This window comes from Hevea brasiliensis, chromosome 6 (genome assembly GCF_030052815.1).
Source record: "Hevea brasiliensis isolate MT/VB/25A 57/8 chromosome 6, ASM3005281v1, whole genome shotgun sequence".
NCBI lineage: Eukaryota > Viridiplantae > Streptophyta > Magnoliopsida > Malpighiales > Euphorbiaceae > Hevea > Hevea brasiliensis.
In genome coordinates this window covers 107,412,997-107,437,031 of record NC_079498.1, presented here as the reverse complement: position 1 = coordinate 107,437,031, position 24,035 = coordinate 107,412,997, and the positions used below count along the sequence as shown (strand labels likewise).

The window sequence follows — 24,035 nt, the reverse complement described above, 5'->3', positions numbered from 1 at the left end:
TTAATATCACCTTATGGCGTTAAGGACTTCTTTCCATCAACTACCGCCATTGAGACCCTTTTTACCGAAGCTGCTGCATTAGGTTAATTGAAGGCATACTACAGATATCACGGCTCATAGTGTATATCATCTATATTTCTAGTAAGGCATGTAATTCGCCATAGTGTTTGCCATCCCCACTATGGAGTCCCATGAATTGGCTTATGTTTCTGTATTTCTATGTACGTACGTGTGTGTTTTAGTAGTGAATATATATATTCAGCAAATAAGCATATAGCATTCAAATCCAACAAGCTTTGTGAAATATGCTTTGTTTTGAATCTCTCTCTATCTTTCTTGATGATGCCATGTAGAACTCATCACATAGAGATTAACTTTTTTTATGATTAATAACTATTATCTTTTATACTAAATATTTAATTTTCTTTTAAGTAATTATTACCTTAATTGTCATAATCTAATCAAATGATTATTTTATTTAACAATTGATTACCAAAACTCAAGGCTTAATAATTTAATTTATTATATTATTTTTAATTTATCAAAAATATAATTAATATTGTTTTTTCTTTAATACTGATGTATCTCATAGTATTTATATATTTTTTTATAGATAATTTTTTTCATTTTTACAATTTCTTAGCATGTTTCATCGAATGTTATACATTAATTTTATAACATTGATGAATAGATCTGTACTATGTCTCTTGAATAATATTTTATAGAATTAATTTAAGAGGGTTGATATTTTAATTTAAAATGAGAAAATTAAATAAATTTGAAATTAAAATTTTATTATTTCTTAATTATTATAATCAATAAAAATATTTTATTTAAGATGTGATTAATGAATAATTAGAAAGATTTTATATATATATATATATATATATATATATATAATTTCATAAATTTTGTTTGAATAAGGTGAGACTATTATAATGTGGTTAATTTTCATAATCATAAAAATTTCTTAATATCAAAATAGATTTGGTTTGATGAGAATATTAAATATATTTAATTAATATTTATTTTAATTTTTAAATTTTATAATTTTTTTAATATTTCACTTTATTAAAAAAAATTTAAGAATTACATATTTTAAAATTAATAAAAAATTTTAAATTATATTATAAAAAGTGATATTATAAATATATTGCACTACGCAAGAAATATTTAGCTAGTTAATTAATAAAACAGGATATAACGTTACGCAATTCAAAAGTTAAATTAATTATGTAAATCAAGTGTGAAATAATTAAATTAATCATTTGATCAACCAAGAAAATAGCAAGTAATGTCATTTATTTTTCTATAAAAATATATAATTATTAATTTATTTTATGACATATTAAAAATATAATTATTAAAAATATAATTATTTTTTAAGTATATATAAAAATCAATATAATAATTATTATATTTATAATATTTTATATTTATTTATTATTTATTATAATTTTAAATAATTTATTGACATGAAAAATTATTTTAAAAGCACAAAAATGTTATAATTAATAAATTTTTTAAAAAAATAATAATGATCTAAATAAAAAATAAAATAAAATTAACTATGAGATGATAAGAAATAACTTTAAAAATAGAATTTATACAAATTATAGTCGATAATGAGTATCATATCAATTGCCTATTAGATATCAGCTCTATTTTTAAAAATTTACAAAATACGTTAATTCACCTATTAAATGTGTATCAACTATTAGCTATACTCAAAAAATAAATCAACACCTACTTAATTTATTAATGACATATAGAGGTAAACTTGTGATTATTTGAGAAGAAATATAAAAGACAATTTTAATTAGAGACAGATGTGCAGGCAAATATATATTTGACACTGATTTAATATTCAGAAATAAATATATTTGTCTATATTAATAACTTATAGAGATAAAAAAAAATTGTCTCTCTTTCCATTTTAACAAACTATATTATTTGTCCCTAAATCTATTTTTAAAAACAAATTAAATTGATTTTAATTGTCTATACTAAAATTTTTAAATTTACTTTTAAAATCAAATATATTTGTCTCTAATAATATTTTTTAAAAATAAATTATCTTATCATTATATATTAATTTTCATATCATTAATTATTAATATAAATGCATTTATTTGTCAATAATATCATATTTATTTACTACTATAATTTAAATAAAATTTATTTAAATTACTAAAAATAATAAATATTATTTAAAATAAATAAATATAATTTTAAATAATAAACAATAACTAGGGGCCCCATATTTTGACTCCACTTTTTACTTGAAATATCAAGGAGGAGGATTACCTTTTATAAGAAGACCATCACATTGAAAAAAGGATGTGAAACATCACTTTTTTCTTTTTTTTTCTATAAATTATTATTTCTAAATTTATAATTTACAATTTAAATTTTTAATTCATCAATATAAATACTTCACTATAATAAAGAATTAATAACATATTATATTATATAATTAAATTTTATTATATTTATTATAGTACTTACATAGTTTTAAGTACAAATTTAATTAAATATAATAATTAAAAAATAAATATATTAACATATGTATAATTAATAAATTAAAATCATCAAAAATTTTATAATTTAATGGTAAAAGTATTTTTATCAAGTTTTTGAGTGTTTTTTTAAGAAATTAATAATACTTGTTAGCTCAATGATTAATAATAATATATTGATTAAAAGTTTTAATTATATAGATTAAAAGAAGAATATATTTTTTTTATTTTAATATATATATGCATAATACAATATATGTATATCACTATTAGACCTAAATATAATTGTAATTAGAAACCGATTTCAATATTTTGAAACTAATTCTTTCAGTTTCAAATATGATTTTTTCTTGTAGTTATATGTGTATGTATTTACATGTTTAATTTTAAAATTTAATTGTATATAAGCTATGCATACTTAACAATATATATATATATATATATATATATATATATATATAGTTATTAAATTTTTTTTAATATGAAAAAGGAAATTTTTTAGTGACAAACTAAAAAAAAACTTAAAACTTCTTATATAAATAAAGTTAATATTAATGAACTATAAACAAATAATATAACAACTAATTAGTTTTGCCTTAAAAAAATTATTATTAGAAACAAATAATATAATATTTAGAGACTAATAAGTTTTGTCTAAAAAAATTAATTATTAAAAATAAATAATTATACATTTAAAGACTAACAAGTTTTTGCCTCGAAAAGATAACTATTAAAATTAAATAATATAACATGTAAAGACTAATAAATTTTTATTTCAAAAAATAAGTTATTAAAAATAAATAATATAATATTTAGAGACTAATAAAATTTTACCTCAAATAATAGTTATATTAGTAATAAATATCTTATTTATTTCAAGGTATTTATCTCTAAAAGATAATATTGTAGTAGTGATCTAAAAAATTTTTGAGATTTGACCAAAGCTTTTCTTGTTAAAATAATAATAATAATAACTAAAAGCTTGTAGTAAATAAGCAATATCCATTATAAAAACAAATTACATTATAAGAAGACCCAATTATGGCAAAAATATGCATTATATATTATTTTATTAAACTATTTTAATTTTATCAATTCAAATTATAAACTATTTAGCATGCTTTCAATAAGGTCTTTTGGGATATAGGCTATGACATGAACAGTGTATTAACAACTGTGATCTGGTTTGTCTTTGAACTCTTGAATGGTTTCTTGAAGATATATATGTACATATATATATAACAATTGGAACTAAAGAGAATGAGACGATAACAGAGTTAAGCACTTAAAACATGGTCAATTGATTGAGTTGCCATTTTCACTTGCGGGTTTTCAATTTCATTTTCAAGGGATATTAGATTATTCGAAGCGGTGATTTTTTCCAAAGAGTTTGAGAGCTAAATGGGCCTAAGCCTGTTGCTGGGTTTTACGGTAGGCTTGTATCTATTTCTATAAAATTTTTCTATACAACACACTTAGGATTCGGACTTACTATAATTTTAAATAGAATTCATTACAAATATATAATTGTAAATTAAATAATTAAATAGAATTCATAAACTTAAAATGCTTCTCTGAGATGTCTTCAACTATTATTATTTTTTCTTTTTAGCACTTATGCGTGCCACCCTGAGCTGTGTTTGTTTATATATTCTTATCACTTGCCAAGAATAAAAAGGAAATATATAAAGAGAGTGTGTTGTAAAAATGTTTTAATCCTTTTAATTGATTAGTAAATCAGGTAGAAGACTCATCAATTCATTAATCAATATCTATCAATAGGAGACTTTTAATTAATAATGCTAACAGTAATAATGCCAATGCTAGTTGTTTGTGTTTTGTTCTTAGAAAAGGGAAAATGCTTGCCTGGAATTCCTTGTCCTTTCCTGTTTTTAGCTTAATTTTGATCTAATAAAAATTTCTTAGGGTTTCCAGGATATGAAATTATTCCTTTCCTTTTCCCTCAATTTACTTTCAATTTAGAGTTTTATGAAAAAACAAATAAATGAAAAGGGAATCGCACTAGGACTATAGGATGAGTGTGTGGGAAATTGACGATGGCATAACTAGCTAGGAGGGTCAATCTTAGTAATGACAGTAATCAGTACTACTAAATTGGATATAAATACATTATTTTCAGGGTAAATTACATCATCATCCTTATAATTATTTCTTTTCGATCGTTGATTAACTTTAATTTATTAAAATAAAATTTTTTAATTTTATTTTTATTTCATAAAACGAATAACAAGTTTTTAGATTATTTTTTTAATTAACACTAAATTAATATTTAATTAAAATAAATTTATAAACTATTATTTGTTTATTATTTTTATATAAAAATTAAAATATTAATAAGATATTATTTCAAAATTTATTATTATTATTTTTTAGGTAAATTTAATTAATAATAAATAATATATATTCAATAATTTTATTAATAAAATTAGTTAAAATAAAATAATTGTATTGAAAATAATTATTTGTTAATTTAATCATAAAAATAAGAAAGAAAAAAAAGAAGGAAAAGAGGACAAAAGAGTAATGTTATAATTTTTAATATGAAAATTTGTTATTACATATTAATATATTTTTTTTGAAATAAAACTAAAAATAAGATATTTTATTTTAATAAATTTAAATTGAGTGACTGAAACGAGTAATTATATAAATTGAAAGATGATTGTTATAATTTACTCTTATATTTTTTATTTTTAGAATTATAAAATTTTAAATTTAAATTTAAATTTAAAATAAATTGATTATATTAAAACAAAAAATAATATATAAGGTGTGACTTACATAAAACTCGAATTTATATAAAAATAAGTATAATAATTTTTAAATTAGGTCTTTATATTGGAATTTGTAAACTCAATAATACATTAATTATATTCATATTTTAATTGATTTCATACAAATTTCATATAAATATTTATTTAAAAACTATTAAATTTATTTTTATAAAATTAATTATATTTAATAATTCAAATTTTATTAAAATTTATAAAAGAAATGAAATTAATTAAGAATAATAAGGTTTTAAAATATCAAAAACCACAAAAGCTCCTTTTAGCAAACGAACAAACGCTGCCTTCATCATCACCACAAAATCTCGTGTCGTGTCTGCAAAAGGAACATTATAATAATAGGAAGTAAGTAGAATATTGAAATCATAACAGAGTGAAGCGATTTAAGACATGGCCGATTTAAGGTTCCATTTTCACTTGTGGGTTTTCTTTGCAAGTCTTCTCTTTCAAAATACCAGCAAAAGTCATGTATGGTCTGCAGAGAATCATGCTCCCTTATTCATATTTGGAGACTCTCTATTTGATGCTGGAAATAATAATAACAATCCTGAAAGTCCAGCTTGCTACTGGCCCTACGGGGAAACATTCTTCAAGCATCCTACTGGAAGAGCTTCTGACGGTCGAGTAATTCCAGATTTTATCGGTATGAAACTTCTATATTCTTCCCTTTCTCTTTTGCAAGTGTGTGTTACATATATGATTTCTGACCAAAAAAAAAAATTATCCATTGCAGCTGAATATGCAAAGTTGCCATTCATTGCACCATATATTCAGATCACAGATCATCAATTGAGATATGGAGTGAACTTTGCATCAGGAGGAGCCGGTGTTCTGGATACTTTTCAAGAATTTGTACGTGATCTTCCTCTTCTCAATCATAATTTGAATGAATCAGATTCTATAAGTTGATATTTATTTGGTACTTCTTTTTATGGGGGTGGTCACACAGAGCAGTAAGTTGATTTAATTAATTTCCTTTGAATATAGACATCAGACCTTAAAACACAGCTTATTAATTTCAAGTACGTGAAGAAACGACTAAGGAACAAACTCGGTGAATCAGAGACCAACGCCTTGTTGTCCAAAGCCATTTACTTATTTAGCATTGGAAACAACGACTATATGGGAGCTTTCAACACGAATTCCAGTATATTTCAGCACTATTCCAGAGAAGAGTACGTAGGGATGGTTATCGGCAGCCTGACGACTGTGCTAGAAGTATGTCTATATAAATATGAACACTAGTTATATAATAATTCCTTTGTTTTCTTCTCTTCCCAAGTTTATTTATTGCTTGCTGCTTCAGGAAATATATAAGAATGGAGGAAGAAAATTTGGGTTTGTAAGCTTGGGGCGTTTGGGTTGTCTACCGCCCATGAGAGCAAAAACTTCATCAGGTGGCTGCTTGGAACAAGTTAATGTTCTGGTGAAACTGCACAATAAGGCATTTTCAAATGTGCTTATGAAGCTAGAGAAACAGCTGCAAGGATTTAAATATTCAAATTTTGATTTCTACAAGTCATTAAGTGAAAGAATTAAGCACCCTTCACGATATGGTATTATCTATCTATATGCTTGTCACAGTTTAGTTTTCTGAGGTCAGTATTCTGATCTCTGCTCTGATTTGCGTTCTGAAGGTTTCAAGGAAGCGAAATCAGCATGTTGCGGAACAGGGCCATACAGAGGAATCACAAGCTGTGGGGGTATAGGAAAGATCAAAGAGTTTGAATTGTGCGATGATACGAGTGAATATCTGTTCTTTGATAGTCATCCAACGGAGAAGGCCGATCACCAATTTGCGAAGCTCATGTGGAGTGGAAGTATTAATGTGACAAGGCCTTACAATCTTAAACAACTATTTCAACTCTAGGCCAAGTATAAATAATCCTCCATGCTAAGCGTTTTCATAAGTAGTTTATAATAAAAGAGAGGAAGAACATGGAAAGGAAAAATAGGTGTAATTGTTCAAATCCTCAATCTCAATATCTAATTGGTATTACAATGTGAAATGGATCTTCAATGCTTCTTTTTCTTGTGCTGAATCATCCTTCAGTAAAGAACTAATAGGAAAAGTTTTGCTGGATTCATTCTTCATTAAATTGATAACCAAGGAGAATATAGGAAAGGTTTTGGGTGGGCTGGGCTATGCACATTATTCACAGTAAAACCACCCAACTGGGTCCACTAATTCGTCATTTTTTGGAGAGGATTTCCAGACCTGGAGACATTCCAATACTACTGAAAAGATTTATATATATGCAAAATTGATCACTTTTTAATTTTCCAAAAGATTAATCCTCTTGATGACTTTATATTTCTATCATATATTTATTACCCATGATTTAATCAAGTCTGGAAAACGATACATCTACCTAAAAATCTACAAGTTGGCATTGTTACCCATAGAGGAACTGCAGAATAAAATGGGAAGAATAAGTTGAAAATTGAAATTCTTTTGCACCAACCATTCCGCTTATCACATGTTTCAAAAATGTCAAAGTCAAAGTTAGGTTGGTTCTTACGCAAATGAGAGAGTATACATCCATGAAAATGGTCAGAAGTGGGGGAATTCTCAGGTAAAGGACAAATTACCCTGCTCTTTCCAATCAGAAAATGTCAAGCCCAAGGTTTCTCTTGGGATTCTTGTTGTTCATTGCCTGCCTTCTCAATCTCATCTCAGTAAACTCCGATGGAAAGCAAACTGCCCTGTTTGTATTTGGGGATTCTGTCTACGATCCAGGCAACAATAACTATCTGAATATAAGCATTCAAGATAAGGCAGTGTATTGGCCATATGGGGAGACCTTCTTCGGGTTCCCAACTGGGAGATTTTGTGATGGTCGCATTATCCCTGACTTCATTGGTAAAGATTGAAGGCATTTTAATTCTTTTACATGATCTAGAAAAGGGAAACTAATAATTATCTTTTGTGGTTGCAGCCATGGATGCAAAGTTACCACTGTGGAAACCTTACCTAGAACCTGGTAGTCAGCAGTTCACTAATGGAGCCAATTTTGCTGCTAGTGGTGCTGGTGTTCTTCCTGAGACTAATCCAGGATTGGTATGCATGTCATCCTTTCATGCCAATTGACTGAAATTTGGCGAAATTAAAATTTTTGGGATTGAACCAATGAGCTTTAGCACAATGGTACTTTAGTGGTCTTTAGGGTGATCTCTAGTTGGGGTTTCAATCAAAACCAAATAAAAAATAAAAAATTGGGGTTGACTTATAATATCCTTCCCGCAATCCCACTAGTAAACACAGGTATTTGCTACAGAATTTGCTGGTCTGGTAGCTATAGTAATAGTCTCTAGATGCTACCACCAAGTACCAAGTTATTAAATTCTGGTGGTTAAAGACTTGGAATTTTCATATTGGCAGTTGATCTAATGTAATTTAAGAGTTTGCCTTTAATTTTCAAACCTAAAATTTCATCTTTCTGATCTTTTTTTTTTTCTTTGGGTATCTTATCTTTCTAATCTCAATCTGTGAGAATTTGCAGAAAATTGAACTGAAAAGGATGCGGAGAATTCTAGTAGAAAAGAATTATTTCATTTTGAACTAAAAACAAGAAGGTGCTTAAAAGTTGACTGCAATATAAAATATTTGTTCCCAGATTAACCTTAGATTGCAACTAAGTTTCTTCAAGAAGGTGGCCTCACAGTTGAGGCAGGAGCTTGGTGAAGAAGAGGGAAAGAAGATGTTGATGGAAGCAGTGTATTTATTTAGCATTGGAGGCAATGACATTACTTACTTTGCTGGCAACTACCCCAATGCTACAGAATCAGAGCAAGAACAATTTCTACAAGTAGTGATTGGCAATTTAACAGAAGTGATCAAGGTAATATCTTTAATTTTAAGCGTGATTCCTATACAAGTTGGAGAAATTATCCATTGTATTGGGAGAATTGTGGGTTTCTCTCAAATTAATAGGCCTAATACTAATCACAATTTGTGCCATTTCCTTCAATTTTCCTTCTTGAATTGCTTCTTTACTACTGTATTATGTCAGGAAATATATGAAATGGGAGGAAGGAAACTTGCCTTCCAAAACGTAGGACCAATGGGTTGCCTACCACTCGCAAAACAAGTGAATGGAATCAGTGGCGATGAGTGTGTTGAAAGTCTCTCAGAGATGGCAAGACAACTTAACAATGCTTTGCTTAAGGCAGCTCAAGTGCTAGAGAACCAATTAGAGGGATTCAAATATTCAGTTTTTGATTATTACACTTCGCTTTATGATATTATTAAAAACCCTTCAAAATATGGTAAGTCATGGCCATATTTCCAATTCTATACACTGTTTGTGTGCAATTTCTCATCTTGTATCCATGGTTTGTACGTAGGTTTCCAGGTAGCAGATGTTGCTTGTTGTGGTTATGGGTCGAACAATGCCAGTCATTGTGGAATAGAACCCTATTATGTGTGCAATAATCCAAGTGAATATGTATTTTTTGATGGTGCCCATCCTTGCGAAAGTGCCAACATCTTGTTCGCCGAGCTTCTGTGGAATGGTGAACCAGAAATTACAAAACCTTATAATATGAAACAATTATTTGAGCTTGATTCTGATTATCCTTCGGGAACTTTGTATTCCATAATGAATAGAGGTCAAACAGGAGGTAGCTTAATTAATTTTCCTACACTTTAAGGGTATAGAGAATAAAGAGATCTCGAATTTGAATCTTTCTATTATCTTACATACCTTAAAAAATCACAAATTTTAAATTAAAAAAAAACTACTATGTTCACTAATTATTAATTATTGTACGTAATATTGGTCATGATTCAAAATATAAATGTGTATTTCAATATAAATGTATATTTCATTTATTTTATAGGTAGGATTAAATATATATTTTATTTTAAATCTATAATATATCGAATTCAACCAGTATTTGATTATATATATATGTAGCAAATACACACATTTTTACACTCACATCATATGATGGAAATATTTTAAAATTTTTGACTGTATCTGCATCTAATATGGCTAAGAGATTTGGATTCCAGACATGTATTAAAATTTATGCACAAGTGTTTATAATCTGTCTTCCTCTTAAACCATGGCTTTGGAGCATGCTGAGGACGACATTGGAGGAATACTTTGTTGATTTCTGAACACGTTATCTGGATCAATAATCGTCTTGGCTCTTACCAACCTATCAAAATTTTTCAAGAAGTACTTTTCACCCCAAACCTTAGCTACCTCAACTGCATCCCCAGATGGGACCCTCATTTTGAGCACCTCCATTACTCCAAGGTCAAAGTCCATGTAGTTGATGTAAGCAGCCCTTGGACCCATGACACAAATGGTGTCATTGAATTATAAAATTCTCTTATCCAATCTATATACTCTTTGCTTTTGTTGTTATCCTTTTCTTTCCATTCCACCAGGTACTGAATTGTGAAGAGGTTACCATTTCTGTGAGGAAAGGCTATAGCTTCACTGCTTATATTGTGCATCATCCCACCATATGGGTCTAATATGACATACCCTCTAGGCTCCTTTTCAAGTATATCCAGGGCACCATTTATACCAGCTAAAGAAATTTCCCTCCTCACATAGTCTGATTTGGCCTTGAAGTAGTGCCTCCCTTGCAAATATCGGTTTTTCAAGTCGGGGACAGAGCTTCCTTCACTTAGGCCTGAGAAGAATAGAATGGACTCAATCCAGCTCATTTCTTTGCAATCTTCTTCTGCAATAACCAATTCAGGGAAGACTTTGTTCAAGATAGACACAGCTTCACTTCGTGGACCTAAAAAGAACCCTTTAAATGTAGCTGATATTCCAATAGTTTTTGTTTCCGGCAAACCAGCACCCAAAAAACATGACACGTAAAATTCACCATCCAATCTCGGTGCAACATATTGCCATTTGTTTACTAGCTTAGCGACGTGACTTTTTGTGCCAGGTCTGAAGACTATAAAACAAGTCACTGCTTCCGGCACCTTTAGCAACTTTATTTTCCAGGCGTAAACAATACCCCAAACACCTCCTCCACCACCTCTGATTGCCCAAAACACATCCTCTCCCATGGCTCTTCTGTCTAATAAGCGTCCTTTGGCATCAACAAGAAGTGCATCAACCACGTTATCAGCTGCAAGTCCATATTTTCTTGATAATAACCCAAACCCACCTCCCCCAATGTGGCCACCAACACCAACAGTTGGGCATGACCCAGCTGAGAACCCATGAACGCTGCTTGCCTCAGCAATCGCCCAATATGTCTCACCAAGAGTTGCACCCCCTTCTGCAAATGCTACTTCAGCTTCCAAATCCACTGAAACCTTGTTCAGATTCATCATGTCTATAATTATAAAAGGACCTCCATCGCTGGCTACAGATGAAGTCCCTTCGTAGCTGTGCCCACCACATCTTACCCTAATTTCCAACAATCCTTTCCTACAACACGTTACAGTTTTCACTAGCTGGTCTACACTTTCTGGCAGAACGATGGCTAAAGGCTTAGGAATCATGGGTTCTGCAAAGCGAAGATTTTGAAGGAAAATTCAAGGAGATTAAAGTAAGCAGTGGAATCATTTTCCGTGCTAGGAAATACAGTGAAGTTGGCTATGTGATTATGAGCTAAGCAAGAAGTTTATCTGGTCTGCAAAAGCACATAGAGAAGGGGCAAGAAGAAAATAAAAAAAGATGAATAGAGAAGATGGGTCTGTAGTAAGGAAGCCAACCATGGTTCTTAATCTTATTGGAGGGTTTGAGAAGATTGGAAAGGAGAAGAAACAGGTTATATTGAACGAAGGAGAATCGTGTGAATCGTAGAAGACAAAAAGATGGAGAAATGAAGATTGCAGAGAACATAGCCGGCCATTCTTTTAATATTTGCTAGTTTAGCGAAGTGGAACTCCTTATAATTTTCCTTCCTGTTTCTGAAAAAAGAGGTTAAGTCCAAAAACTAAACTACAGAATGATTGAAAGACCTTAGTATTATGAAAACGCCATGTGAGAACACCATTCGAAAGATAACATTGTTGCGTAATTTCTACATTCAATTTGCAAAAAATTAGCTTTATTAGTACACATGATTTAATATCAATTATTCACCAACTCCTATCCATAATGCCATTTAAGCATTTTAATGCTACCCAACAACTCCTAATTAATATTATTTAATGGCAATTTAAAGGTGACAAGAGTCGTAGAACAGCTTACATATATGTGATCAGCATATAAAGAGCTACATAAGGAAGGCAGTAGAGATGTATAGAACCTGCCAAACACTAAAATCCAAGGCCTGCAATCTGCATGCCTATGATCAATTATTATCTGTTCTTATTCATGGCAATAGAGGACTTTTTATTATTTGTTAATCCATACGAATTATATATGCAGCGACACAAGTGAGTATATATTATTGAATATGAAATTCGCTAGCCGGGTTATAACCCGGAAGGTAAGACCAAATGCTAGCTACCATGCGCATGCAAGACCTATATTTTGTTGTTTTAATGGCAGAAAATTAATTAATATATGAAATGGGAGGTGGAAAAATGGAAATTAATCCCTTAATGTAAATTCAATCTTATATAATGACAAATTTAGTAATTCTTAAATTTAATATTTGTAAAAATCAATTAAGTGCGTACATAACTAAATCGGTTTGAATATACAAATCTTTACACAAGTATTGAATATAAAAGTTATTATATATTCATTTCTGTATAAAGTCAAGTTTAGAATAATTGTACTAATAAAAATTAATAAAGTTTAAAAATTTTGAATTCTGAAGTACGATTACGATTGGTGATGAGATGAATGTGTGTTAAAAGAACCCTCTGGTGCAATAATGCTGCTCAGGTATTAGATTTTAGAAAGTACAGATAGAGAAATTATAGAATTTGTTTTTTTTTTTTTTTTAAATAAATACATATATGGTTTTAAAACCTTGACTGTAGAAGATCGGTCCGTCCTCTAAATAATTTAAATATAAAGATAATTATTATTTCTATGTGATTTTTAAATTTTGGATATATATTTATATATTTAAATTGTGATTAGATCTAAAAGTTTCATATTACGATTTATTGGAATAAAAGTGAAATTTGATAGTGAATTGTTTCTCTCCCTATATGGATCAATATAAATATTATAATATTTTATAATATTGTGTCTTTTATGACAGATTTGTGAGATATTCGAAAACAGTTAGGATTTGAGAGTTTTAAGTAATTATTGGGTTAGAGTTTTTTTTTTATCATAGTTAAATTTTTTCTCCTTTGCCTGCAGATATAAACCTTACGGTTTATTCTGTATTTTTTTTTCTCCTTTCTATATCATGTAATTATACAATTATATGTGTATGTTAAATTTATTTATTTTTAAAACATAATTTAAATATAAATACTTCTAGGAAATTCAGGCTGCATTTTAGTTAATAGTATCTATATGTGAAATATTTTTAGCTCATACAACTAAGCAATCAATCAATGCATAACTTTTCCTCAAAGAAGACCTATGATTGTTGATTTCACATAGCAGCCTTGCTTGTTCAAAATGAAAATAACCTACTGAAGGAGAGCTTATGCCGCATTTTAGGAGTAATGGAATGTAAAGAAACAGAATCTTCAAAAGGGGAAAGAAAATGAACCATTGTAATCCAATGTTATTTTCTTATTCTTTGATTGCCCTTTCCTTTCCAGAAACAACCAAGAATGCAGCTAGAGTATTTTAAGACACTGAAAAAGACATCGAAGCAGCAACTAGATGATGCAGAAGCAGAGAGGGTCCTAAGGGGAGCTCTTTACCTTTTTTAGCATTGGAGGCAATGATTACCTCAGCTTTTATGCATCAAACCCTAAGGCCAGTTAATCCTATCAACGATCATATGTAGAAATGGTGATTGGCAACTTGACATTGGTGCTCAAAGTAAGAACATCTTGTTCACAGCTATGTCAAAACTTTCTACAGAGATAAGCAATTTGCGATTGTTCCATGTTTTCTTTATCTTATTTTTGTTCTCCTTTTGCAGGAATTTTATAGCTTAAGAGCAAGAAAGATTGCATTTCAAAATGTAGACCTTTGGGTTGGGTTCCAGTAATGGAAGCAATGAATCCTGAATTAGGCAGCGGCTGCATTGAAGGACCCTTAACATTAGCAAGATCACCCTCAAGAAATTAGAAGACCAATTACAAGGATTCAAATATGCAATCTTTGATTACTACAATTCACTTGGGGATAGAGTGAATAATCCCTCAAAATGTGATAGGTTGAGGACAAATATTCATTGCTATTATTGTTATTATTTAACCAAAGGTTTTATATGCAGAGTCTGTACTGTGTTAATTTCTTGCAAAATCTTCATGTAGGATTCAGGGAGGGGAAGGTTGCCTGTTGTGGCAGTGGAACATACAGAGAAAGCGGATGCAAAGGAAGAAATGGGAAAGAAGCATATGAATTATGCAGAAAACCTAGTATATTTGTTTTGATGGTGCTCACACTACTGAACTGGCCAACTGCCAATTAGCTGAGCTACTATGGAGGGGAAAACCCTATGTCACAGGGCCTTTCAATATGAAACAGCTATTTGAACATTAATAGCTCCAGACATTTGTTAATCTTTTTTTTTTTTAAAGAAATCTGTGGCTTGTTCAGAGTTGAGTCTCTCTCTTTCTTGCAATGGAGAAGATCACTTCTGCCTGGAACGAAAATTGGAACTGTTATTGAAGCTTTTTAATGCTGATAATGTCAATGCATGGGAATATGTGATAAATTAAATCCCAACCCAAATCAAACCATCAGAGATGATCTATTGGGCAAATGGGTTCAGCCCAAGCTCCTAATCCATATTGAGGCCATAAACCATAGTAAGACACAGCCCATTAGATATATGATTCATCCCCATTTTTTTAAGACTAATATAATTAAGTAATTTTTTTCAAAGTATTTAAAATGATTTTTTTTAATTTAAATATATTTTAACTAAATAATTGAATTTTTAATTGAATGATTATTTTTATTTAACTTTAATCTATATTTGAACTTGAAATCTCATAATTTTAAAAATAACTCTAACTTAATGAGATAAAGTTCATTAATATAGGAAATTTTTATCCATATTAGATTAATTGTGGATTCGGACTCAAGATGCGATACATACAGTGAAATTCACATTAACCTGAAATTCACATTTAACCTGAGTTTATAATCACCTAAGTTTATAATGAATCAAATTTATATGAGATTTTCTTAGAATATTAAATGATTGGTTTTGTTATTCTTGGTATTATCAATTTCTTAACCTCCTCTCCCACTAAAACAGAAAAAAGAACAAAATTACCCCTTAATTTTATGAATATCCAATATCTATTTGATGATAAAGACCATAAGGCGGTTGAGAACTCTCCTCTAACATATCATGACAAAATGAAGCCCAATAAGGAGGGAGGAGAGGGGGGAGAGCACAAGCATATATAGCGAAGGTAAATTATTGAGTGCATTCAATGCATTAAAAGACAGTGTACTTATCATTCACAAAAAATGAATTATTTTTAAAATTTAAGAATATGAGACTCATAATTCTGTGAGTAAGAATATACATACACCAAGAATATCTGATAATTTATTATAAAATAGTTTCCAATGACTATCATATCATTTAGTACTTGCTAGTAAGGCAAGTTTAACCTTTTGACTTCTCATCCTCAAATATATAAACATTTTTCAGGAGACCATATCCTAGCTAGGAACCAAAATTATTAGCAATTGGGGTAAAGCCTAACCTATGTGATTAGGTTAGGGCATTTATATAGGCATTTTAACCACACAAGTGGTTTTACTAATGTTAAGATGAAAATGAGAGGAAAACCTTGATTGAAGAAGAAAGTCAATGAATCCAATGAAATTTTAGTTTAGTTGGGGAAGCTAGAAGTCTAGAGATTTTAGATTTTATTCTCATTAACATTAAATTTTTTGTATTATCTATTTGTTATTATTTATAGGGTTATTTTGTTTATAATTAAGTATATAGCTCACTCCAATTGAGATTCAAATCTCGAAACCTTGTAATTCCAGGGATGATTCCAATAATTCTGAATTAAAGTTTATTAGTTTCTTTAATGTATTTTAATCATAATTATATATATTTTTTATTAATTTAACATTTTTTTTAACAAGTGTAAAGTTAAAGTTCACTAAATATATTTATTTATTATATATTTTAAATTGATAACATAATATTCCACCCTTTTCAATGTATTATTGATAATTTTTAATGTAAAATTAATCTTAAATAAGCATATTTAATGAATTTTAATAAATATAATGTTGTACTCATTATTAAAACCGTTAATTTAATTATTATTAAAATTGGAACCCGAAATTTTAAAATTTTAAAAAATATTTTAACATTATTGAATTAAAATTTGTTCATTATAATTATATATTTTTTTATTTTATAGACTTTGATTATTATTTAAAAAAAAGGTGGAGTGAAAACAACAACTAGATAATTGAAAGTAGAGTAGCGGAAAAAATATATTGAATTTTGGTAGGCAAGTATTGAAAGCATAATGTAAACCACAAAAAAAGTTGAAAGTAGATAAACAATGAAGGAAAGGTATTTGACAAAATGGCAAAAAAAATTTGCAGCAATTATTGATCTCATCGATAAGTGCTTTTTGAATGGATGCAAAATTCCACAATTGAAAGACCAAAGTTCGTTGGCATGTGTACAAAGGGGTGAGCATTCGGTTCGAACTGAACCAAATCAAATTAAATTATAAAAATCAAATTTTAGATTTTAGAAATCGAATCAAATCGAAATGGATGAAAAATCAAAACGAACCGAACTGCTCTATTTTGTTTTGGTTTGATTTGGTTTAAATTAATCGATTTTAATTTTTGATTGATTTTTTAATTTAGACTATATTTTCAAGTATTTGGTCTAATTTTGGCTTTGGTTTGAACCTAATAACCATTAATCAATGAAATTAAACAATTAATATATATATATATAATTAAATATAATTCGTAAATTTTCTATAAAAATAAATCAATTTAAAAATTAATTCAGTTTGATTTGGTTCAATTTGAATATATAAATTACTATTCGGTTTGGTTCGATTTAATCGATTTTTTTCTCTTTAAAACCTAACCGAAATAACTAAAATTTTTATAATATAAAAACAAACCGAACCGATTAAATTTTAAAACCGAACCGAATTAACTAGATTTAATTTGATTTTTCGATTTGAATCGAATTCTACTCAACCCAATGTGTACACATGGACCTCATATTATATGGAAAGGGTATAAAAGATAAGGTTTCTACAAAATAAAGAAGGAAACACAAATTGGAAAAAAAAAAGAGGATATGTAACTCTTTTTTTTAGAATAAATATCATTAAATATATTCTTTCTTCAATAAAGTCAAAAAAAGAAAAAAAGAAAAAAGAGAGAGAATCTCATCAAATAGATGAAAAAAGGAGTTGCGAAGAATCCATGAACAAGCGAAGATGGTAGTATAAGCCCCTCGTTTTTACCGGAAAAAAAAGCTTTTTCTTATTAAATAAATAATTATTTAGATAATTTTAAAATTCATTTTATTATATTAAATTAAATGATGGATATGAATTATAAATTTATTCGGTATTATTCCTTGAATTTTTTTTAATAAATAGAATATACATACACATTAAGTTAATGATAAAAATAAATTAATAATTTTAATAAAATTTTTATTTTTATATAACATTAAATATATGTATACTTCACATTTAATATGAAACCTTAAAAGATTAGCACTGAGCATGCTCTATTCCTTGATTAACTATATCATCTTTGACGATTTCTTTGCCACATTCTCAATTATTGCTCTCTCTCTCTCTCTCTCTCTCTCTCTCTCTCATGAGACAAGAAAATGATGCATCATTTTGTAAGATTTATCGAATGAGGAAAGCCAGAGCCAGAGTGGCAGCCAACGATAGCGAGTAGCGAATAAATGCACCACCTCAGACAAATGAGAGTACAGTAATTATGGTCCCACATGCCCTTTAATGCAATCCTTTTATTTCTCAAACTATTAGAGGCAAAACACGTGGCATCTTTGTCGATTCAAGGAATTACTCCTTTTCACGTTTCACATGATTGTGATTATGATTATGAAGATGAAACGTTTATGTAACGTGTCGAGAATTTCGAGCTCTGAATAGTACTATTTCTGATCTTTGAATAGTATTATTCAAAATCAGCTTGAGGACTAAAAATGAGATGGAAATTAATTAAGATAAGTAGAATAAAAATTGAAGTGACCATCGGGTTATAGACTTAATCGGTATTATTGAAAAAGATGGATTATAATCCGATAAAGGGCATTTTGGTCAATTCACTTGATGAATTGACTTTTGATCGAAATGTCAATTAAATTTAGTGAGATTGTTGTATTGGAATGGGATTTCATTAACCAAAAGGAGTATGGAAATTTAATGAGGATATAAATGGAATTATTGTATTGTAATAATTATAATTAAATTTATTTAGATAATTATGTAACATAAGAAAAGGATATTAATTATAATGATACCTCACTAATATACCTCATCACCATCACTGCATCTTCATCTTCATCTTCTTCCCATCCTTGCCGTCCCACTCTCTCATTCTATCCCTCCATTGAAGCTTTATTTTCAAGCTTTAAACTCATAAAGTTTCTATAAATTTTATAAGAAAATAAGAGAAAACCTTGTATTGAGCTTTGAATTGAATAAAGCAAGTAAGGATTCTAAGGAAATTTGGAAGATTGGAGAAGAAGAATTGTTGACTAATTGAGGTAAGTATTGATTTAAGCTTCGTTAGTTGTGAATTAATGAAATTCAAGTTGATTGTCGAGATTATTATGAATATTGATTAGAATTATGGGTGTTATTAAAGGAAGGAATTTCGGTTGGGGAAGAACAAGAAGGAGAGTCAAGTTTTGGTGAATTAAAGGTTGATTGAGATTGACTAGGACTTGTAATCAAGGTTAGTGCTAAGAAATCTAGGTTAGTGCTAAGAAATCTCATGAATTTTGAAGTTATTGTTAATTAAGTTAGGGTATTATACAATTAGGGTTTTATGAAGCCTATTTAATGCTATTATGCTTGTGTTATCACTATTTGATGTGTATTTATTAAGAAACATTAATGATATGGTGAAGAAATAAAACGATTTGGTTTTGGCGCCTTAAGTGTGAATCTGGATAGCCTGAGTCAAGTGGGATTAAATGCTCATAACTTGAGCTCTATAATTCCAATTGATGTGAAATCAATGAAAAATTAAAGATAAGACAATATACTAAAATTTTTATGGGAACAAGTTACTCTAATTCTGTGTGTTAATACCTTAAATAATTGCTAGAAGTTGAGTCACAATACCTAAAATCTAGGAGCAGGGTATCCTAAACAGTCCGGATTAAAATAAATATAACTCACTCTAAGAAATTCCAAATAAGGTGATTCTTAATTTATTGAAAAGCTAAGACATAAAAAAATAACTTTCATGGAGAACAAAATGACAAATTCTAACTGCAGCTTATTCAAATCTGGGCTTCAAAAACTGCCCAGAACCAATTCTGCAATTAGTAAAGTAGTGCAGCTGAACCTATCATATTTACTTAGACATAACTCACCGTATATAATTCCAAATGAGGTAAATTTTACCTTGTTGGAAAGATAAGACATATAGGAACCACTTTTATGAAGAGCACTTGACCTGAAACTGACTAGAAGATACCTGAATTAGGGCTGAAATCTGGAAATGTAAATTTGGAATCCAAAAAAATGACCAAATAAACAGTGCACACTAAATTGAGTATAACTTACTCTACAAAACTTCAAATTGAGTAATTCTTGAACCTGTATAATCCTGAGACACAGGGAAACAATTCATATGAAGGCCATGATACTAAATTATGACTATAGCCTATCCAAATTTGCTTGATAAAGTAAGTCTAAAAATCTGCCTGGATTCTGGAAGTGAGTTAAAAACTGGATATTGGTCATCGGAATAGTTTTGGCAAAATGGCCATAACTTAAACTACACAAATGCAAATTGAATTATTCTAAAACCAAAATAAATATAAGATATAGATCTATAATTCTCATAAAGAATGTATGGCCTAATTTCTGCTGTACCTTAGCCAAAATTTACTAAGGAAATTGAGGTACCAAACCTGGAAATTTTGAAATGTAAGCATAATTGTTTAAAATGTGAATTGTGATGAATGCCAATGGTATGTTAAGCATGAATGGCATGTGAAATTGTGTTTGGAACCTATGTTCCCGTGATGAAAGTATGATAATGAAATGATGAAATAATGAGAATATTGAATTGCTAATGATAATAAATTAGTCTGAGTATGCCTAGACAGTAGTGCAAGAGAAACTACACAAATGCAAATTGAATTATTCTAAAACCAAAATAAATATAAGACATAGATCTATAATTCTCATAAAGAATGTATGGCCTAATTCCTGCTGTACCTTAGCCAAAATTTACTAAGGAAATTGAGGTACCAAACCTAGAAATTTTGAAATGTAAGCATAATTGTTAAAATGTGAATTGTGATGAATGCCAATGGTATGTTAAGCATGAATGGCATGTGAAATTATGTTTGGAACCTATGTTCCCGTGATGAAAGTATGATAACGAAATGATGAAATAATGAGAATATTGAATTGCTAATGATAATAAATTAGTCTGAGTATGCCTAGACAGTAGTGCAAGAGTTGGATAGATTAGCATGCCAAGAAGGGATGAGATTAGCAGTACTACCCATGGCTTCTATGCCCAGATACCATTGGCAGACACCGAGTGTCCGATATGGTTATCCCTTATTTATGATTGCTTTGAAAAATAATTGCAAGCACTAAGTGTCCTATATAATTATTCCTATGGTTTTTATGCCCAATCATATTGCATACCCGGTAGGCACTGATGTGTCCGACGGTATGACGGTCCGAGCCACCGAGTGTCGAGCGCCAGTAAAACCCGCGTATCCAATCCAAATAGTTCTGTTAAAAGTTACTTTGGGCACCAAAATAATTAAGAAAGTTGAATATCGAAAAAAAAAAAAAAAAGAAAGATCCGATGAAAATAAATATTTTCAAAGATTATGAAAATATGGAAATATGAGTAAACAAATGAAATGACTACAAAATTTTGATGTTATAAATTCTACATTCTTTTTAAATGATTTATGAATATTTAAACATGTATTTTCCTTATTTCATACAAGTATGAAAAATATTTTTGTTTGTAGATTATACTTTTATTTTGTAGTGCACCATTAAGCAAAAATGTTTAGTGCGATGGTTTCTCCTCACCCAGTAGACTTGGGACAAAGATTTTGAACTGATCTGCAGTAGTGGTCATTGTCACCTCTGCATATTTCTGGTAGAGATCATTGACCCACAATAATGCAAGATCATGTATATTGTAATTAAATACAAAGTTTGTAATTAAATTTTGAGATGTATAATAAATGTACACATTTTGTAAATGAATGTGAATAATGACATTCATGTATAGAAATGGATGTGAATAGATAAAGAATTATGAGTTGTGATTTTAAAATTCTTATAGATTTGAAACTTTCCAATTTAGATAATTTTAACAGGTCAATTCTCTAATAGGTAAAATGTTAATAATACAGGAAACTATTGTATCATTTAAAATTTCCTTATTTTAAATTATGATGAAATTAAATTAATATTCAATTGAATAAAATAAGATTAGGTGCTTTTAGTGCAGAATGTGGCATTCCTTTGCTCGGCTACACTGTAGATCAGGTAAGGGGATGTTATAGTTTACGTTGCCACGTCGTCGTGCTAGATTTGCTCTAGCTAACCCGTAATATCTAGCGATGTTGAAATCGTCATATATTATATTATTCTACACTCAAAGCGCTTAATTCTTACTTTATTTATTTATTTTAAAATGATAAAAAAAAATTAACCCACATGTCACGACCCAATCTATGGGCCAGACCGGCACTAGGACTTAGGCTAGCTTAAAACCCCTGAGGCTCGTAATAAGCCTAACTATTCCTCAACCCAACTCTAAGGCCCATTTGGGCCCAATTTCAAGAATTCAACCGGACAGAGTCCGACCATAAAATAGACCATTCAATGGGGAGTTTTTGACTCACCCGACCTGTAAACACAATATATAATAAATTGGGGAGCTCAGCTCACCCTCCACATAATCAAAATGTCATAACTCAAATAGGAGCTCAGCTCCCTCATCCAATCCCATCATGCATACAGTTAATAATTTTACAGGTCCAACATAACTTTTATAATACAGGCCTAAAATAAAAATAAGTGCTTCTAACACATGCGGAGTCTAAAATTTAACTCAATTGTACAAAATACATTAAATACTATCAATGGACCTGCGAAGAGGAAGAGCAGGTTAGCCACAGAAAATAATCCTCCTGTAACCTAGAAAAATAGATGAACAGAAGTGAGCGTTCGACTCAGAGAGTAAAATATCAATTTTAACCATAATCTCTATAGTTATCTAAAGCTAATGCACCATGTGGAGTTAAATGCAATATCGTCATAATTTTCATATCATAACAGTAAAAAGGCAATTTGGAGTACTCACACACCCAACATTGTCAAGCAATACATATATGGGTGCTAATCCTCTATACAGCCCTCTTAATCCAACCTCTGTCAGCGAGTATCTCTCAAGCCGGACTTTCGCTTAATATACCAAATGCGGGGTCTCAGCGAGTGTCTCTCAAGCCGTGTCTACGCTGAAGGACCGGATCCCAGCGAGTGTCTCTCAAGCCGTGTCTACCTGTCCTGTCCATATCCAATACCATACCACACGCACGCCACGCACACACACTCAAGCCGTGTCTACCTGTCCTGTCCATATCCAATACCATACCACACGCATGCCACGCACACACACTGCTCCAAATTACCACAAATAACATTCATGGGACTTCAACAATTATGAATGCAATATAAAACGTGCCTAGTGTTTAACTACATAGATACATATTTATAAGTGATGCGTGGGCATACTTGAACATATAATAATATCAAAATTACAATTAAAATTAATATCTTACTCATTGATTTAACTAAATTCACTGTAGAGGCTGGGCGGAGGAGGAAGGCTGTCCCGGCTCACCTGACAATTTTATTACAATTATTTAATACATTTGACTCAATACAAACTAAGAAAATACCAAAGATGTCCTAAGTCATGCTGAAAATCCGGCAGAGTCTCCCCTACACCTATGACCTACCCAACCTGCAAAATGGTTCAAATAACATTTCTAAACTCAACCCATATCTCATCATCATTATATGGCCCCTCCTAGGCCCTCCAAACCAATAATCACAACATCAGACAACTCAATTATAGGATTTCAAAACTAATATCTTTCAAAAACTATCCAAACTAACTTTAAAAATTCTATAAACCTGCCCCGCGGTCCTTAACAACATTATAAGGCTATTGCAATAGAAATCATAATTTTCTTATCATCCACGAATATTTTATAAATTTTATTCTAACCCAGTACAAGACAAAAATTGAGTAATGTAGAGTTCGAGTTTACCTATGCTAAATCTAACAACTGGAACGCGTCTAGAACGTCTGAAAACGGTGGGATAGCCTATAATCTTGACCCGGTTCTGAAATGGTTCCAACAGCTTATCTGCTCAGCTTGAAATTACAGATCC

At 29.7% G+C, this 24,035-nt stretch overlaps 2 protein-coding genes and 2 pseudogenes across 2 annotated transcripts; 3 read left to right on the top strand and 1 right to left on the bottom strand.

Moving 5' to 3' along the window:
* Positions 1-5,706: 5,706 nt before the first annotated feature.
* On the top strand, positions 5,707-7,338 carry LOC110665244 (GDSL esterase/lipase 2). Its single transcript, XM_021825272.2, has 5 exons — positions 5,707-5,972; positions 6,063-6,181; positions 6,317-6,547; positions 6,636-6,885; positions 6,967-7,338. Exons 1-5 carry the CDS (start codon positions 5,720-5,722, stop codon positions 7,197-7,199), a joined length of 1,086 nt encoding a protein of 361 aa, XP_021680964.2. The 5' UTR covers positions 5,707-5,719; the 3' UTR covers positions 7,200-7,338.
* A 403-nt stretch (positions 7,339-7,741) lies between these two features.
* On the top strand, positions 7,742-10,016 carry LOC110664944 (GDSL lipase). The gene is made up of 5 exons (XM_021824863.2): positions 7,742-8,192; positions 8,269-8,390; positions 8,947-9,171; positions 9,343-9,598; positions 9,677-10,016. The coding sequence occupies exons 1-5, from the start codon at positions 7,943-7,945 to the stop codon at positions 9,979-9,981; spliced, it is 1,158 nt and encodes a 385-aa protein (XP_021680555.2). The 5' UTR covers positions 7,742-7,942; the 3' UTR covers positions 9,982-10,016.
* Positions 10,017-10,279: 263 nt separating this feature from the next.
* Positions 10,280-12,439, bottom strand: LOC110665232 (berberine bridge enzyme-like D-2; annotated as a pseudogene).
* On the top strand, positions 12,028-14,889 carry LOC110664146 (GDSL esterase/lipase 4-like; annotated as a pseudogene).
* Positions 14,890-24,035: the final 9,146 nt, after the last annotated feature.

Bases quoted from the DNA above. Each gene is read 5' to 3' on its own strand.
- LOC110664944 (XM_021824863.2), top strand. From the start codon at position 7,943: ATGTCAAGCCCAAGGTTTCTCTTGGGATTCTTGTTGTTCATTGCCTGC. The intron at 8,391-8,946 runs GTATGCATGTCA...ATTTGTTCCCAG, and splicing joins CTGAGACTAATCCAGGATTG to ATTAACCTTAGATTGCAACT. The intron at 9,599-9,676 runs GTAAGTCATGGC...GTTTGTACGTAG, and splicing joins TAAAAACCCTTCAAAATATG to GTTTCCAGGTAGCAGATGTT.
- LOC110665244 (XM_021825272.2), top strand. From the start codon at position 5,720: ATGGCCGATTTAAGGTTCCATTTTCACTTGTGGGTTTTCTTTGCAAGT. The intron at 6,182-6,316 runs GTACGTGATCTT...CTTTGAATATAG, and splicing joins TGGATACTTTTCAAGAATTT to ACATCAGACCTTAAAACACA. The intron at 6,886-6,966 runs GTATTATCTATC...TGCGTTCTGAAG, and splicing joins TAAGCACCCTTCACGATATG to GTTTCAAGGAAGCGAAATCA.